The 16,330-nt window shown below is 39.0% G+C and overlaps 1 protein-coding gene across 1 annotated transcript in view; it reads right to left on the reverse strand.

Annotated features, from left to right (window-relative positions):
• The window catches only part of LOC110502500 (solute carrier organic anion transporter family member 1C1-like), a 47,256-nt gene extending 42,308 nt beyond the window's left edge, over nucleotides 1–4,948 (reverse strand). Inside the window, exon 1 of the mRNA XM_036960073.2 lies at nucleotides 4,666–4,948. Within this exon, the coding sequence (XP_036815968.1) occupies nucleotides 4,666–4,824 (159 nt within the window). The 5' untranslated portion in view covers nucleotides 4,825–4,948. The remainder of the gene's footprint in view (nucleotides 1–4,665) is intronic.
• Nucleotides 4,949–16,330: the final 11,382 nt, after the last annotated feature.

Consider the following 16,330-nt stretch of genomic DNA (forward strand, 5'->3'; position numbering starts at 1 on the left):
CCTGGAAACTAAACAGTATTTAACCTGGAAACTAACCAGTGTTTTACCTGGAAACTAAACAGTGGAAACTAAACAGTATTTTACCTGGAAACTAAACAGTATTTAACCTGGAAACTAAACAGTGTTTTACCTGGAAACTAAACAGTGTTTTACCTGGAAACTAAACAGTGTTTTACCTGGAAACTAAACAGTGTTTTACCTGGAAACTAAACAGTATTTTACCTGGAAACTAAACAGTATTTTACCTGGAAACTAAACAGTGTTTTACCTGGAAACTAAACAGTGTTTTACCTGGAAACTAAAAAGTGTTTTACCTGGAAACTAAACAGTATTTTACCTGGAAACTAAACAGTGTTTTTACCTGGAAACTAAACAGTGTTTTTACCTGGAAACTAAACAGTGTTTTACCTGGAAACTAAACAGTGTTTTACCTGGAAACTAAACAGTGGAAACTAAACAGTGTTTTACCTGGAAACTAAACAGTGTTTTACCTGGAAACTAAACAGTGGAAACTAAACAGTATTTAACCTGGAAACTAAACAGTGTTTTACCTGGAAACTAAACAGTATTTTACCTGGAAACTAAACAGTGTTTTACCTGGAAACTAAACAGTATTTAACCTGGAAACTAAACAGTGTTTTACCTGGAAACTAAACAGTGTTTTACCTGGAAACTAAACAGTATTTTACCTGGAAACTAAACAGTGTTTTACCTGGAAACTAAACAGTGTTTTACCTGGAAACTAAACAGTATTTTACCTGGAAACTAAACAGTGGAAACTAAACAGTATTTTACCTGGAAACTAACCAGTGTTTTACCTGGAAACTAACCAGTGGAAACTAAACAGTATTTTACCTGGAAACTAACCAGTGTTTTACCTGGAAACTAAACAGTATTTTACCTGGAAACTAAACAGTATTTAACCTGGAAACTAAACAGTGTTTTACCTGGAAACTAAACAGTGGAAACTAAACAGTATTTTACCTGGAAACTAAACAGTATTTAACCTGGAAACTAACCAGTCTTTTACCTGGAAACTAAACAGTGGAAACTAAACAGTATTTTACCTGGAAACTAAACAGTATTTAACCTGGAAACTAAACAGTGTTTTACCTGGAAACTAAACAGTGTTTTACCTGGAAACTAAACAGTGTTTTACCTGGAAACTAAACAGTGTTTTAACTGGAAACTAAACAGTATTGTACCTGGAAACTAAACAGTATTTTACCTGGAAACTAAACAGTGTTTTACCTGGAAACTAAACAGTTTTTAACCTGGAAACTAAACAGTGTTTTTACCTGGAAACTAAACAGTGTTTTACCTGGAAACTAAACAGTGTTTTACCTGGAAACTAAACAGTGGAAACTAAACAGTGTTTTACCTGGAAACTAAACAGTGTTTTACCTGGAAACTAAACAGTGGAAACTAAACAGTATTTAACCTGGAAACTAAACAGTGTTTTACCTGGAAACTAAACAGTATTTTACCTGGAAACTAAACAGTGTTTTACCTGGAAACTAAACAGTATTTAACCTGGAAACTAAACAGTGTTTTACCTGGAAACTAAACAGTGTTTTACCTGGAAACTAAACAGTATTTTACCTGGAAACTAAACAGTGGAAACTAAACAGTATTTTACCTGGAAACTAACCAGTGTTTTACCTGGAAACTAACCAGTGGAAACTAAACAGTATTTTACCTGGAAACTAACCAGTGTTTTACCTGGAAACTAAACAGTATTTTACCTGGAAACTAAACAGTATTTTACCTGGAAACTAAACAGTGTTTTACCTTGAAACTAAACAGTATTTTACATGGAAACTAAACAGTGGAAACTAAACAGTATTTTACCTGGAAACTAAACAGTGTTTTACCTGGAAACTAAACAGTGTTTTACCTGGAAACTAAACAGTGTTTTACCTGGAAACTAAACAGTATTTTACCTGGAAACTAAACAGTGGAAACTAAACAGTATTTTACCTGGAAACTAACCAGTGTTTTACCTGGAAACTAACCAGTGGAAACTAAACAGTATTTTACCTGGAAACTAACCAGTGTTTTACCTGGAAACTAAACAGTATTTTACCTGGAAACTAAACAGTATTTAACCTGGAAACTAAACAGTGTTTTACCTGGAAACTAAACAGTGGAAACTAAACAGTATTTTACCTGGAAACTAAACAGTATTTAACCTGGAAACTAACCAGTCTTTTACCTGGAAACTAAACAGTGGAAACTAAACAGTATTTTACCTGGAAACTAAACAGTATTTAACCTGGAAACTAAACAGTGTTTTACCTGGAAACTAAACAGTGTTTTACCTGGAAACTAAACAGTGTTTTACCTGGAAACTAAACAGTGTTTTAACTGGAAACTAAACAGTATTGTACCTGGAAACTAAACAGTATTTTACCTGGAAACTAAACAGTGTTTTACCTGGAAACTAAACAGTTTTTAACCTGGAAACTAAACAGTGTTTTTACCTGGAAACTAAACAGTGTTTTACCTGGAAACTAAACAGTGTTTTACCTGGAAACTAAACAGTGGAAACTAAACAGTGTTTTACCTGGAAACTAAACAGTGTTTTACCTGGAAACTAAACAGTGGAAACTAAACAGTATTTAACCTGGAAACTAAACAGTGTTTTACCTGGAAACTAAACCGTATTTTACCTGGAAACTAAACAGTGTTTTACCTGGAAACTAAACAGTATTTAACCTGGAAACTAAACAGTGTTTTACCTGGAAACTAAACAGTGTTTTACCTGGAAACTAAACAGTATTTTACCTGGAAACTAAACAGTGGAAACTAAACAGTATTTTACCTGGAAACTAACCAGTGTTTTACCTGGAAACTAACCAGTGGAAACTAAACAGTATTTTACCTGGAAACTAACCAGTGTTTTACCTGGAAACTAAACAGTATTTTACCTGGAAACTAAACAGTATTTTACCTGGAAACTAAACAGTGTTTTACCTTGAAACTAAACAGTATTTTACATGGAAACTAAACAGTGGAAACTAAACAGTATTTTACCTGGAAACTAAACAGTGTTTTACCTGGAAACTAAACAGTATTTTACCTGGAAACTAAACAGTGGAAACTAAACAGTGGAAACTAAACAGTAATTTACCTGGAAACTAAACAGTGTTTTACCTGGAAACTAAACAGTGGAAACTAAACAGTGTTTTACCTGGAAACTAAACAGTGGAAACTAAACAGTGTTTTACCTGGAAACTAAACAGTGTTTTACCTGGAAACTAAACAGTGGAAACTAAACAGTATTTTACCTGGAAACTAAACAGTGGAAACTAAACAGTGGAAACTAAACAGTGTTTTACCTGGAAACTAAACAGTGGAAACTAAACAGTATTTTACCTGGAAACTAAACAGTGTTTTTACCTGGAAACTAAACAGTATTTAACCTGGAAACTAAACAGTGTTTTTACCTGGAAACTAAACAGTGTTTTTACCTGGAAACTAAACAGTGGAAACTAAACAGTGTTTTACCTGGAAACTAAACAGTGGAAACTAAACAGTATTTTACCTGGAAACTAAACAGTGTTTTACCTGGAAACTAAACAGTATTTTACCTGGAAACTAAACAGTGGAAGCTAAACAGTATTTTACCTGGAAACTAAACAGTGGAAACTAAACAGTGTTTTACCTGGAAACTAAACAGTGTTTTTACCTGGAAACTAAACAGTGTTTTACCTGGAAACTAAACAGTGGAAAGTAAACAGTATTTTACCTGGAAACTAAACAGTGGAAACTAAACAGTGTTTTACCTGGAAACTAAACAGTGTTTTACCTGGAAACTAAACAGTGTTTTACCTGGAAACTAAACAGTGTTTTACCTGGAAATTAAACAGTGTTTTCCTAAAGCCGAGGAATCCTTTACAAACCCGTTTTGAAGAGTGTTTATGCGACAGAATAATTCATCCTAGAACTCTACAGTACAGACAGACAGAACAGTACAGACAGAACAGAACAGTACAGACAGAACAGTACAGACAGACAGAACAGAACAGTACAGACAGAACAGTACAGACAGACAGAACAGAACAGAACAGTACAGACAGAACAGTACAGACAGACAGAACAGAACAGTACAGACAGACAGAACAGAACAGTACAGACAGAACAGTACAGACAGACAGACAGAACAGAACAGAACAGAACAGTACAGACAGACAGACAGACAGAACAGAACAGTACAGACAGACAGAACAGAACAGTACAGACAGAACAGTACAGACAGAACAGAACAGTACAGACAGAACAGTACAGACAAACAGACAGAACAGAACAGTACAGACAGAACAGTACAGACAGAACAGAACAGTACAGACAGAACAATACAGACAGAACAATACAGACAGAACAGTACGTACAGACAGACAGACAGACAGACAGACAGACACACGCAGACACAGAGACACAGAGACACAGACAGACAGACAGACAGACAGACAGACAGACAGACAGACAGACAGACAGACAGACAGACAGACAGACAGACAGAATGAACAGAACAGAGTAGGATCAGTTCTGCCTTTTAGATCTTAAAGAATATGTTTATATGAATAACAGGGACCTGATCCTAGATCGGTACAGGGTTTTAATTTCCCATGAGGTGATCTGAGTAGAGACAAGCACTGTTACCTTCAGACTGGAGCAACTGGACCTCTGCATCCCTGAAGATGATGGGGTAGAGGAGACGTCGTCTGGGGTCCACCTCGCCTTAGATGGAACCTCCATCTTTCTAAGGAAGATAATGGTTTCTTCAGGTGAAGGAATTTCTCTGTTGTAATCTTTCGTCATTGGTTCAACTCACACCTGTTGGAAGATATTATTTTCCAAAGAAAGTAAATTACTGGCTACAGGCATCATCTAAAAATATGGAATTATATGTTGCCTTTCTTTTCCACTTGTTTAGATGGAGGCTGGAGAAATGAAATGAGACTCACACTTCATCAGCCAAATGACATTTACACGGGGAGGACAGACTGTTGGGTCACGGAGGAGAGAGGATGGAGGACAGACTGTTGGGTCACGGAGGAGAGAGGATGGTGGACAGACTGTTGGGTCACGGAGGAGAGAGGATGGAGGACGGTGGACAGACTTTTGGGTCACGGAAGAGAGAGGATGGAGGACGGAGGACAGACTTTTGGGTCACGGAGGAGAGAGGATGGAGGATAGAGGACAGACTTTTGGGTCACGGAGGAGAGAGGATGGAGGACGGAGGACAGACTTTTGGGTCACGGAGGAGAGAGGATGGAGGATGGAGGACAGACTTTTGGGTCACGGAGGAGAGAGGATGGAGGACGGAGGACAGACTTTTGGGTCACGGAGGAGAGAGGATGGAGGACGGAGGACAGACTTTTGGGTCACGGAGGAGAGAGGATGGAGGACAGACTTTTGGGTCACGGAGGAGAGAGGATGGAGGATAGAGGACAGACTTTTGGGTCACGGAGGAGAGAGGATGGAGGACGGAGGACAGACTTTTGGGTCACGGAGGAGAGAGGATGGAGGATGGAGGACAGACTTTTGGGTCACGGAGGAGAGAGGATGGAGGACGGAGGACAGACTGTTGGGTCACGGAGGAGAGAGGATGGAGGACGGTGGACAGACTTTTGGGTCACGGAGGAGAGAGGATGGAGGACGGAGGACAGACTTTTGCCCAAATGAGAAAAGCCTCAAGTTGTAGGCCTATGTGCCTTTTCTCTCTGCCGGAAACACTGTCTCCAGTCAAGGGTACAGTAGCACAACTTCCACCAAAATGGCGCTGCGTTTGTTTACGAGGTCGCTAAAATATTACTTTAGCTTTCAAAGTTTGACCAAAACAATCTAATATCAAAGACAGTGGCAACTTGGTGGTATACATTTTTAGGGGGATTTTCTGAACAATTTATTGAACAACTGAATCATGTAACAGAAGAGATGGCGAAACATCATGTGTGTAAGCCACAAGTGGTTTCTCACGGTAAACAACGCACCCTTTGTTTTCTAACTGGAGCAAACAGACAGAAAGTACAGATAGCCTAAAAGGGCCTATAGCCTACTGTTTACGTGTTACTTGAATTCATAACCCCTTTATTATGGCTTCATCTGATTCATTCCAATGATTTATCATTGTTTGATAGCCTAATTGTTCATTCATAACAACATTGGGCATCCAAATGTTAAACATGATCTATTCTACGAGGGGGCTGACAGAAATCAAAAGTGACGGTTTCCTCGATAAATCAAGATGTAGGCTCAATAATAATCACATATACATGTAGCTGACTGTTTCTCTTCTTTATTTAACTAGGCAAGTCAGTCAAGAACAACATCTAATTTTCCATGACCCCCTAGGAACAGTGGCTCAACTGCCTTGTTCAGGGGAAGAATGACAGATTTTTACCTTGTCAGCTCGGGAATTTGATCTAGCAACCTTTCGGTTACTCGTCCAACGGTCTAACCACCAGGCTACCTGCTGCCCAAAGTTTGGTAATTGGATTTGATAATAGGATGGATTATCTTGACAAAAGAATTGCACAAACAGCCTAGTGAAACCAATATGTTCAAAGTTGAATAATTGGACAACTCTTGAACAGAATGGGTCAACGTAGTTTTTTTTTATTTTTATGTTACATTGTGTGAATAAAATGAAATTTTCATCACTTGGTTTCATGAATGAATCTCAGTCAAGGTGTAAAACAGACCATCCGTCTCTGATCCCAGTACAGACCACAGGCACACTTTAACTAACTAGCTGAATGACACGGTACACTATGACTGAATTACACAATGCACACAGAAGACAGAGAGCTCTCTCTCTTTCTTTCTTTCTGTCTTTCTTTCTTTCTCTCTCTCTCTCTTCCCAATCTCTCTCTCTTCCCCATCTCTCTCTCTCCCCATCTCTCTCTCCCTCTACCAATCTCTTTCTCTCTCATTATCTCTCTCGCTACCAATCTCCCTCCCTCCCTCTCTCCCTCTCTCTCTCTCTCTCTCCCTCTCCCCCCCCCTCTTTCTCTCTCTGTCTGTCTGTCTGTATGTCTGTCTGTCTGTCACTCTCTGTCTCTCTCTGTCTCTCTCTCTCTCTCAATTCCAATTCAATTTAAGGGGCTTTATTGGCATGGGAAACATATGTTTACATTACTAAAACAAGTGCAAGAAATTATAAACTGGAGTGAAATAAACAAAAAAAATGAACAGTAATCATTACACACAAGTTCCCAAAGAATAAAGACATTTCAAATGTCATATTATGTCTATATACAGTGTTGTAACGATGTACAAATGGTTAAAGTACAAAAGTGAAAATAAATAAACATAAATATGGGTTGTATTTACAATGGTGTTTGTTCTTCACTGATTGTCCTTTTCTTGTGGCAACAGATCACAAATATTGCTGCTGTGATTGCACACAATGATATTTCACCCAATAAATATGGGAGTATCACAATGTTGTTTTCTAATTCTTTGTGGGTCTGTGTATTCTGAGGAAAATATGTGTCTCTACTATGGTCATACATTTCGAAGGAGGTTAGGAAGTGCAGCTCAGTTATCCACCTCATTTTGTGGGCAGTGTGCACATAGCCTGTCTTCTCTTGAGAGCCAGGTCTGCCTTCGGCATCCTCTCTCAATAGCATGGCTATGATCACTGAGTCTGTACATAGTCAAAGCTTTCCTTAAGTTTGAGTCAGTCACAGTGGTCAGGTATTATGCCGCTGTGTACTCTCTGTGTAGGGCCAAATAGCATTCTAGTTTGCTCTGTTTTTTTGTTAATTCATTCCAATGTGTCAAGTAATTATCTTATTGTTTTCTTATTCTCTCTTTCTCCCCCATATCTCTCACTTTCTCTCTCTCCCCATCTCTCTCTTTCTCTCTCCCTCTCTCTCTCCCCATCTCTCTCTCGCTCTCTCTCAGCAACCCAAGTGTCTAATTAATAGGAAATTTACTCAGTAGGTCGGCTAAAGGTAATGTCTCTGATTATAGACAATCTGATAGGTCATATCTTAGCTAATAACATTATAGACTGTTTGCCTAATAACCTTTACAAACAAATACCAAATAGTCAGGCCTACAAGTGATCCTAAACTAATCTGTGGATGCAGCAGGCTACACATTTCTCCTTATGCGCCAGTGTCCACATTTAATCATTGTAAATACTGAATATGATGTCGTTTTTTTTCTTCAGATTGTTAATTGCAAGAGAAACTCTGTGTGTCAGGATAAACACACAGTATGTATGGCGTTCATAAAGGGGAGAACAACAAAACAAAGTCAATGACATTTTCACATGTAACTGTTAGCCACAGCAATGCTGCACTTCCTACATTGTCTGTGATCTCTATTTCTCAAGCAGTGACATTTGACGAGAGCATCATTATTATTTTTTTAAGGATCTAAACATAATTGGTTAACAGTCCACCATGATAAAATATAATATAACCTAATATGTTATTCGTTTTTTTTAAATGTTTTCATACACTGGAAATCTCAGGGACTGTGGCTTTCGGCTAAATATGTTGCCATAGCCAATACATATATTTAATTGATTCCTACTTACCCAAGTATTTTTTTCTGAACTGAAGGAGCTCAGAGGCTGCAGAGCTTTTACGTGTCGACGTTATATCCGCTCTGAAACTTCTTCGTAGCAGAACCCTTGCCCGAACGAACCCCCGCTTCCAGTTTTCAGTTTTCCATATTCTTTATTGTCCAATAGCAATATCGCTTTCTTCAATAATCAACTCAATCAATTTCTCAGAATGTTCATTTTTTTGGTTGTGGATTTCAGTCCGGCTTTGACAAGCGACCAACATACCCGGAGAATTGGAGCAATCTGAGCACTTGAAGCCTATAGTTCAGTTCATGGAAACCGCTGAGAATTGAACCGAAACACGTGATGCGCGTCTGAGTAGAACTATAGAAAAGCACACTTAATTCATGCCATTATTTTAGCCGTTCATTAAATCTAGGCTAAAGAGCATCACCGCTAACGCAGGGAAAGTATATCATGTGTGGTAAATCGGAATAGCCTAAACATCGAAAGAGAGAAAAAAATAGATAAGCCTTAGATGTCTTAGATGGCAGATGATGAGTGTGGAACGTGATGATGGGAGGTTGATGACGTGATGATCAGCAAATCTCTAAGTACTGTGAATCATTCATTTAGCTGCAGGTGATCACGTCTCATAAACAGTTTTTTTTGCGACATAACAAGCCATAACATATTTTATTTCTCAGGTTCACATGTTGATGTGAAACATGTTATAATTCAAAACAGTAAAGTATAACATATTTATACTTGTTTATATTTATACATGCCTAATATGTGCCTAATATGTACCATATGAGTTTGTAACAGTTGTACAGCACTTCTACCCGCAGGGATATACAGTGTCAATAACTATTCAAACTTGCACCTGTTAGGCCAACAATATCTCATTGTATTACTGCAACATTCGACGTTTGTCCACAAACATCGAGTTTTTAAGGTTAAGTTTAGGCATTAATTCCGACTGGTTAAGGTAAAGGTTAATGTTTGGGATATAATTATGATTTTTTAAATTGCCCACCACTGGGATTGAAACTGCGATCCTCTGAGCCAGAGCTCGTGGTTTAGCAAGCCGTAGCACGCCTTAGGAAGCCACGAGCTTACTTGATGGGAATAGCGCTCACCGTTGTACCTAGTGGCCAATATAAAAGGCATCTCCCGACATTCTAGGGACCTGGAATAGTTATTTGGGCGGCAGGTAGCTCAGTGGTTCGAGCATTAGGCCAGTACCCGAAAGGTTGCTGGATTGAATTCCTGAGCTGACCATCTGTCATTCTGCCACTGAACAAGGCAGTTAACTAACTGTTCTCTGGTAGGCCTTCATTGTAAATAAGAATTAGTTCTAAACTGACCTGCCTAGTTAAATAAAATAATATTGGATCTGGTGTTACCTGGCTGTTTAACCCTGAAATGGTCCCATGCCACATCTTGATAATAAGCCTAATTGAAACTAATTGGGCACACTTAATGACCCTTGGTAATTCCTATGGCTTTAAAATTCTGCTTCTATCATGGTGTGAATATTCCACACACTGGCAGCATAGCTTAATTTTTTATTTCACCTTTATTTAACCAGGTTGGCCAGTTGAGAACAAGTTCTCATTTACAACTGCAACCTGGCCAAGATAAAGCAAAGCAGTGTGACAAAAAACAACAACACAGAGTTACACATAAACAAAAGTACAGTCAATAACACAATAGAAAAATCTATATACAGTGTGGATATGGCATAAGGAGGTAAGGCAATAGATAAGCAATACTAGCGAGGTAATTACAATTTAGCAAATGAACACTGGAGTGATAGATGTGCAGATGATGATGTGGAAGTAGAAATACTGGAGTGCAAAAGAACAAAAAAAGTAAATAAAAACAATATGGGGATGAGGTAGGTAGTTGGGCTATTTACAGATGGGCTGTGTACAGCTGCAGCGATCGGTAAGCTGCTTAGATTGCTGATGCTTAAAGTTAGTGAGGGAGATGTAAGTCTCCAACTTCATCGATTTTTGCAATTCGTTCCAGTCATTGGCAGCAGAGAACTGTAAGGAAAGGCGGCCAAAGGAGGTGTTGGTTTTGGGGATGACCAGTGAGATATACCTGCTGGAGCGTGTGCTACGGGTGGGTGTTGTTATGGTGACCAGTGAGCTGAGATAAGGCGGAGCTTTACCTAGCAAAGACTTAGAGATGACCTGGAGCCAGTGGGTCTGGCGACGAATATGTAGCGAGGGCCAGCCAACGAGAGCATACAGGTCACAGTGGTGGGTGGTATATGGGGCTTTGGTGACAAAACGGATGGCACTGTGATAGACTGCATTCAGTTTCCTGAGTAGAGTGTTGGAGGCTATTTTGTAAATGACATCGCCGAAGTCGAGGATCGGTAGGATAGTCAGTTTTACGAGGCTATGTTTGGCAGCGTGAGGGAAGGAGGCTTGGTTGTGAAATAGGAAGCGGATTCTAGATGTAATTTTGGATTGGAGATGCTTAATGTGAGTCTGGAATGAGAGATTACAGTCTAGCCAGATACCTAGGTATTTGTAGTTGTCCACATATTCTAAGTCAGAACTGTCCAGAGAAGTGATGCTAGTCGGGCGGGCGTGGGCAGCGATCGGTTGAAAAGCATGCATTTAGTTTTACTAGCGTTTAAGAGCAGTTGGAGGCCACAGAAGGAGTGTTTTATGGCATTGAAGCTTATTTATTTGGAGGTTTGTTAACACAGTGCGTAGAGGTGGATCAAGGAATCACCCGCAGCAAGAGCGACATCATTGATGTATACAGAGAAAAGAGTCGGCCTGAAAATTGAACCGTGTGGTACCCCCATAGAGACTGCCAGAGGTCCGGACAACAGGTCCACCGATTTGACACACTAAACTCTGTCTGAGAAGTAGTTGGTGAAACAGGCGAGGCAGTCATTTGAGAAACCAAGGCTGTTGAGTCTTCCGACAAGAATACGGTGATTGACAGAGTCGAAAGCCTTGGCCAGGTCGATGAAGACGGCTGAACAGTACTGTCTTTTATTGATGGTGGTTATGATATAGTTTAGTACTTTGAGCTTTGCTGAGGTGCACCTGTGACCAGCTCGGAAACCGGAAAGCACAGCGGAGAAGGTACGGTGGGACTCGAAATGGTCAGTGATCTGTTTATTAACTTGGCTTTCGAAGACCTTAGAAAGACAGGGTAGGATAGATATAGGTCTGTAACAGTTTGGGTCTAGATTGTCACCCCCTTTGAAGAGGGGGATGACTGCGGCAACTTTCCAATCTTTAGGAATCTCGGACGATACGAAAGAGAGGTTGAACAGACTAGTAATAGGGGTTGCAACAATTTTTGGCGGATAATTTCAGAAAAGAGAGGGTCCAGATTGTCTAGCCCAGCTGATTTATATGGGTCCAGGATTTGCAGCTCTTTCAGAACATCTGCTATCTGGATTTGGGTGAAGGAGAAGCTGGGGATGCTTGCCCAAGTAGCTGCGGGGGATGCAGAGCTGTTGGCCGGGGATGGGGTAGCCAGGAGGAAAGCATGGCCAGGCGTAGAGATTTTAGTCCCCATTTGGACCAATTTTCCAAGAATCCTTAAACATTAAAATACAATTTATAATACGAACACATTTTCACATTTTTTGGGAGGCTGGGTAGCCTAGTGGTTAGAGTGTTGGACTAGGAACCGGAAGGTTGCAAGTTCAAATCCCCCAGCTGACAAGGTACAAATATTTTATTCTGCCCCTGAACAGGCAGTTAACCCACTGTTCCTAGGCCCTCATTGAAAATGAGAGTTTGTTCTTAACTGACTTGCCTAGTTAAATAATGGTAAAAAATAATATAACACACTATTACAAACATACATGATATACTAACATAATGACCCAATAAATACTCAATCTAAAAAATATTGATTCTTCATCTACTATAGTCCCACAACATTTCTATGTAAAATAATGTTTAAATTTATATATTGAAAGGTTTCTGGTTTGCTCAGTTAATTTATTCCATATCTTTTTTGCTCTAAATCAAAATGCTCTTTTGCCTATTTCTCTTTTCTGTCTGGATAACGCATAGATGGTGGACAATCTATTCCTAGTATTTACTGAATGTCTGTCTCTTACCAACTGAATACCATTGTGAATAGAACTTGGCCGTTTTAAATTATGTATATTATGAAATAAAATAAGCATGTTTTTTTCAATTATCTTGTTGATTGATGACCAACCAAGAACACTGCGCATGACTGCAACAGAAGAACCATATCTCCACCTTAAAACAATCCTTGCTGCTTTGTTCTGTGCATTCTGCAGCCTCCTAACTTCACTTGATGATGCATTTCCCCAGACCACAGAACAGTAGTTCACCTGACTCTCAATTAATACATAGATTAGTTATTTGAGACGACCATGATAAGCAGTTGTCTAGCTGCACTCCCAATAGTTTGGTTTCTGCCACTTCCTCAATTTGTACTCCTCCTATACTTAACTGTTTTGGCATTTCCCCAGTGGAACAGACCAACATAACTTTGGTTTTCTTGGTGTTTAAAACAAGTTTGTTCTGGCAAACCCACTCCCTGATATTCTTCAAATCTCCTTGTAAAGCTTGCTGTACCTGTTGAACCGATTGTCTTGCTGCATAAATTGTAGTATCATCAGCAAATATAGTAGCTTGAGTTTCAGCTAAGGCATAGGGAAGGTCGTTGGTATATATTAAATAAAGACGTGGCCCAAGGCAGCTGCCCTGCGGTATTCCACAGTTTAACACATTAAGGGAAGAAAATGAACCATTGATACTGTATAGGTGGACTGTTTCCTGTCAGTTAGATATGACTGTACCCAATTCAATGCTACCTCCTTAAAACCATAATGTATTAATTTATTTAATGATCCTCTAAATCAAATGCTGCACTGCAATCTAAAAATAGTACACCCACAAACCTGCCATTATCCATAGCATTGAGCCACTGGTCATGTCAACCAATGCTGTGGTAGTGGAATGTTTTTTGCAATAAGCATGCTGATTGGCTGTAATCAGATCATTCTTTTCCATGTACTCCCATATTTGTCAACTCACAATACCCTCCAATATCTTACTGAGTGTAGGGAGTAGACTAATTGGTTGACTAATGGCAGGAGTAATGGGTTCTTTGCAGTCTTCCGGAATAGGGCACAGTTTCGCATGCTTTCATACATTTGCAAACACCCCCTTTTCCAGTGACCAATTAAATATGTATCTCACTGGAACTGCAATCTGGGGAGCAGCACAGCAAAGCAAAACATTATCCATGAGACCATAACCTGTAGATTTACCATCAGGTAATGACTTCAATAGGTTTAACACCTCCTCCACTGACACCGTTTGTAGACTTAAAGAGCAGATCTTGTTGCTCGTAATATGATCATCAATCCATTGGACAATAGCTTGTTTGGAAGAATGTATGTTTACATTGTTGCTCAGTAAATGAATTTTCTTTGTAAAATAATCTGCAAAATGATTGGCAATATCAACTGGTTTTGTTATCATTCTCCCGCCAACCTCCACACTAGATGGGCATGATGAGATAGATGTACCAAGTAAGCCCTTAACTGTGTTCCATACCTTTTTACAATCATTTTTACAATCAATAAAAGCATTGTTGTAAAATTACTTTTTTTTCCTTTTGATTCAATTTAACTGCATAATTACGTAATGTTCTATAATTCTGTTCATCAATTTCTAATTTTGACTTGGCTGCTAAGACTTTTGCCTTATTTCTTTGAAAAAAAGCCTCACCCAGTTCATCATCAATCCATGGAGATGGACGGTTCTCTTTCTTATGCTTAGGCATGATGGTCCATTACCTCAGTGAGCAAATCAATAAAACATTCTGTAGCGTGATTTAAATCATCCTCTAGATAAATCAGCTCCCAGGGTACAGCAGCCAAATCATTTAGAAATAACTCATGATTAAATGTTTGAAAATTTATCTTGACCACAATCCTAGGGGGTTTCTTTGGAACCTTGGTGTTCATGGTTATGGTCACAATATTATGGTCTGTCCAGCCCACTGGCATTGATCTGGCTTTTAAGCGTTGCAATGGTATATTACAGAAGATCAGATCAATGCATGTGTCTGCTTAAGTTGGGATCAATGTTGGGTTCAATGCAACCATTTGTTTCAAACCACAGTTCTTGGCATATCTTATCAATTTTGTTCTATTCAAATTATTGTGATCCTTTCCAATTTATATTAAAATCACCCAAGATAAATACATCGCTGTTGCTATCTGTGGCCTGGTCAAACCCAGGACACACGTCATCCAAATAGGACACCTTAGAGCTAGGAGTACACACATCCTACCAATATGGGTGCCTGGTGAGGCAGATGTACTTGAGTCCATAGTGCCTCTATTTGACCTACATTAAGGTCACCCCTCCTCTTAAAAGGTATATGATTCTGAATGTACAGTGCTACCCCCACTATTCCTATTCCTGTCCCTTCTAAGTAGACTATATCTATGATTCCTGTCCTTTCTAAGTAGATTATATCTATGGTTCCTGTCCCTTCTTAGTAGACTATATCTATGATTCCTGTCCCTTCTAAGTAGACTATATCTATGATTCCTGTCCCGTCTAAGTAGACTATATCTATGATTCCTGTCCTTTCTAAGTAGACTATATCTATGATTCCTGTCCCTTCTAAGTAGACTATATCTATGATTCCTGTCCCTTCTAAGTAGACTATATCTATGATTCCTGTCCCTTCTCAGTAGACTATATCTATGATTCCTGTCCCTTCTAAGTAGACTATATCTATGATTCCTGTCCCTTCTAAGTAGACTATATCTATGATTCCTGTCCCTTCTAAGTAGACTATATCTATGATTCCTGTCCCTTCTAAGTAGACTATATCCATGAATGTTCATTTGCCCATCATTTACAGATGCATCTAAATGCGTTTCGGTCAAAGACAAAATATGAATATTTATGTTGACCAAGTAAAAAACCTCATGTATTTTCTTAGGAAGGCTACATACATTAACCTGAGCTATATGCAACCCTTTCCTTATCAAGAGGAGCTCAATAGGGCATGTATTCATTATAGTGGAGATCAATAGGTCATGTATTCATTATAGTGGAGATCAATAGGTCATGTATTCATTATAGTAGAGATCAATAGAGCATGTATTCATTATAGTGGAGATCAATAGAGTATGTATTCATTATAGTTGAAGTTGTCACGATACACTACAACACACAAACTCAGATTTGAACATTACATTAAAATAGCCAGGGAGTTACTCTAGAGTCCTGATACAGTTGCCCGTTGATATAAAGTTTACCCATCACCATGGAGACTCGTTGTTTCAGGCAACGAGTTTCCTTCATGATGAGATATAGTTATATATATATATATATATATATATATATATATATATATAGGCTCTGCGGTTGTCCTTCTCCGGTATCCCTGAGAATATTAGATTGTCCCGCATTGATCAACACTGCACATCAAGCAAGGTTTCTTTAATAAGTTGTTTGTTAAACTGTGTCATGAATACAGTACCTTTCAGCTCTGTGTTCTCTTTCCTTAGATCATCAATCTGACGTTGGCTAAATTCTAGACGGGCACATAATGCATTAATGTCCTCTCGTAATATATCCATGATATCAAGTTTAGCAAGCCTTTCATTGATGGATTTTAACAAGTCAACATCCATATCAGTAAACCTCTCCCCACTCGCCACACTCTTACTAGGGGATGGTTTGGTTCCATCGTTGATACCTATTGGCCAACCTGGTTTTGGTTCGTTTTGTTGATTGGGTT

This window comes from Oncorhynchus mykiss, chromosome 2 (assembly GCF_057628025.1).
Source record: "Oncorhynchus mykiss isolate SJ-2025 chromosome 2, ASM5762802v1, whole genome shotgun sequence".
In the NCBI taxonomy this organism is placed as follows: domain Eukaryota; kingdom Metazoa; phylum Chordata; class Actinopteri; order Salmoniformes; family Salmonidae; genus Oncorhynchus; species Oncorhynchus mykiss.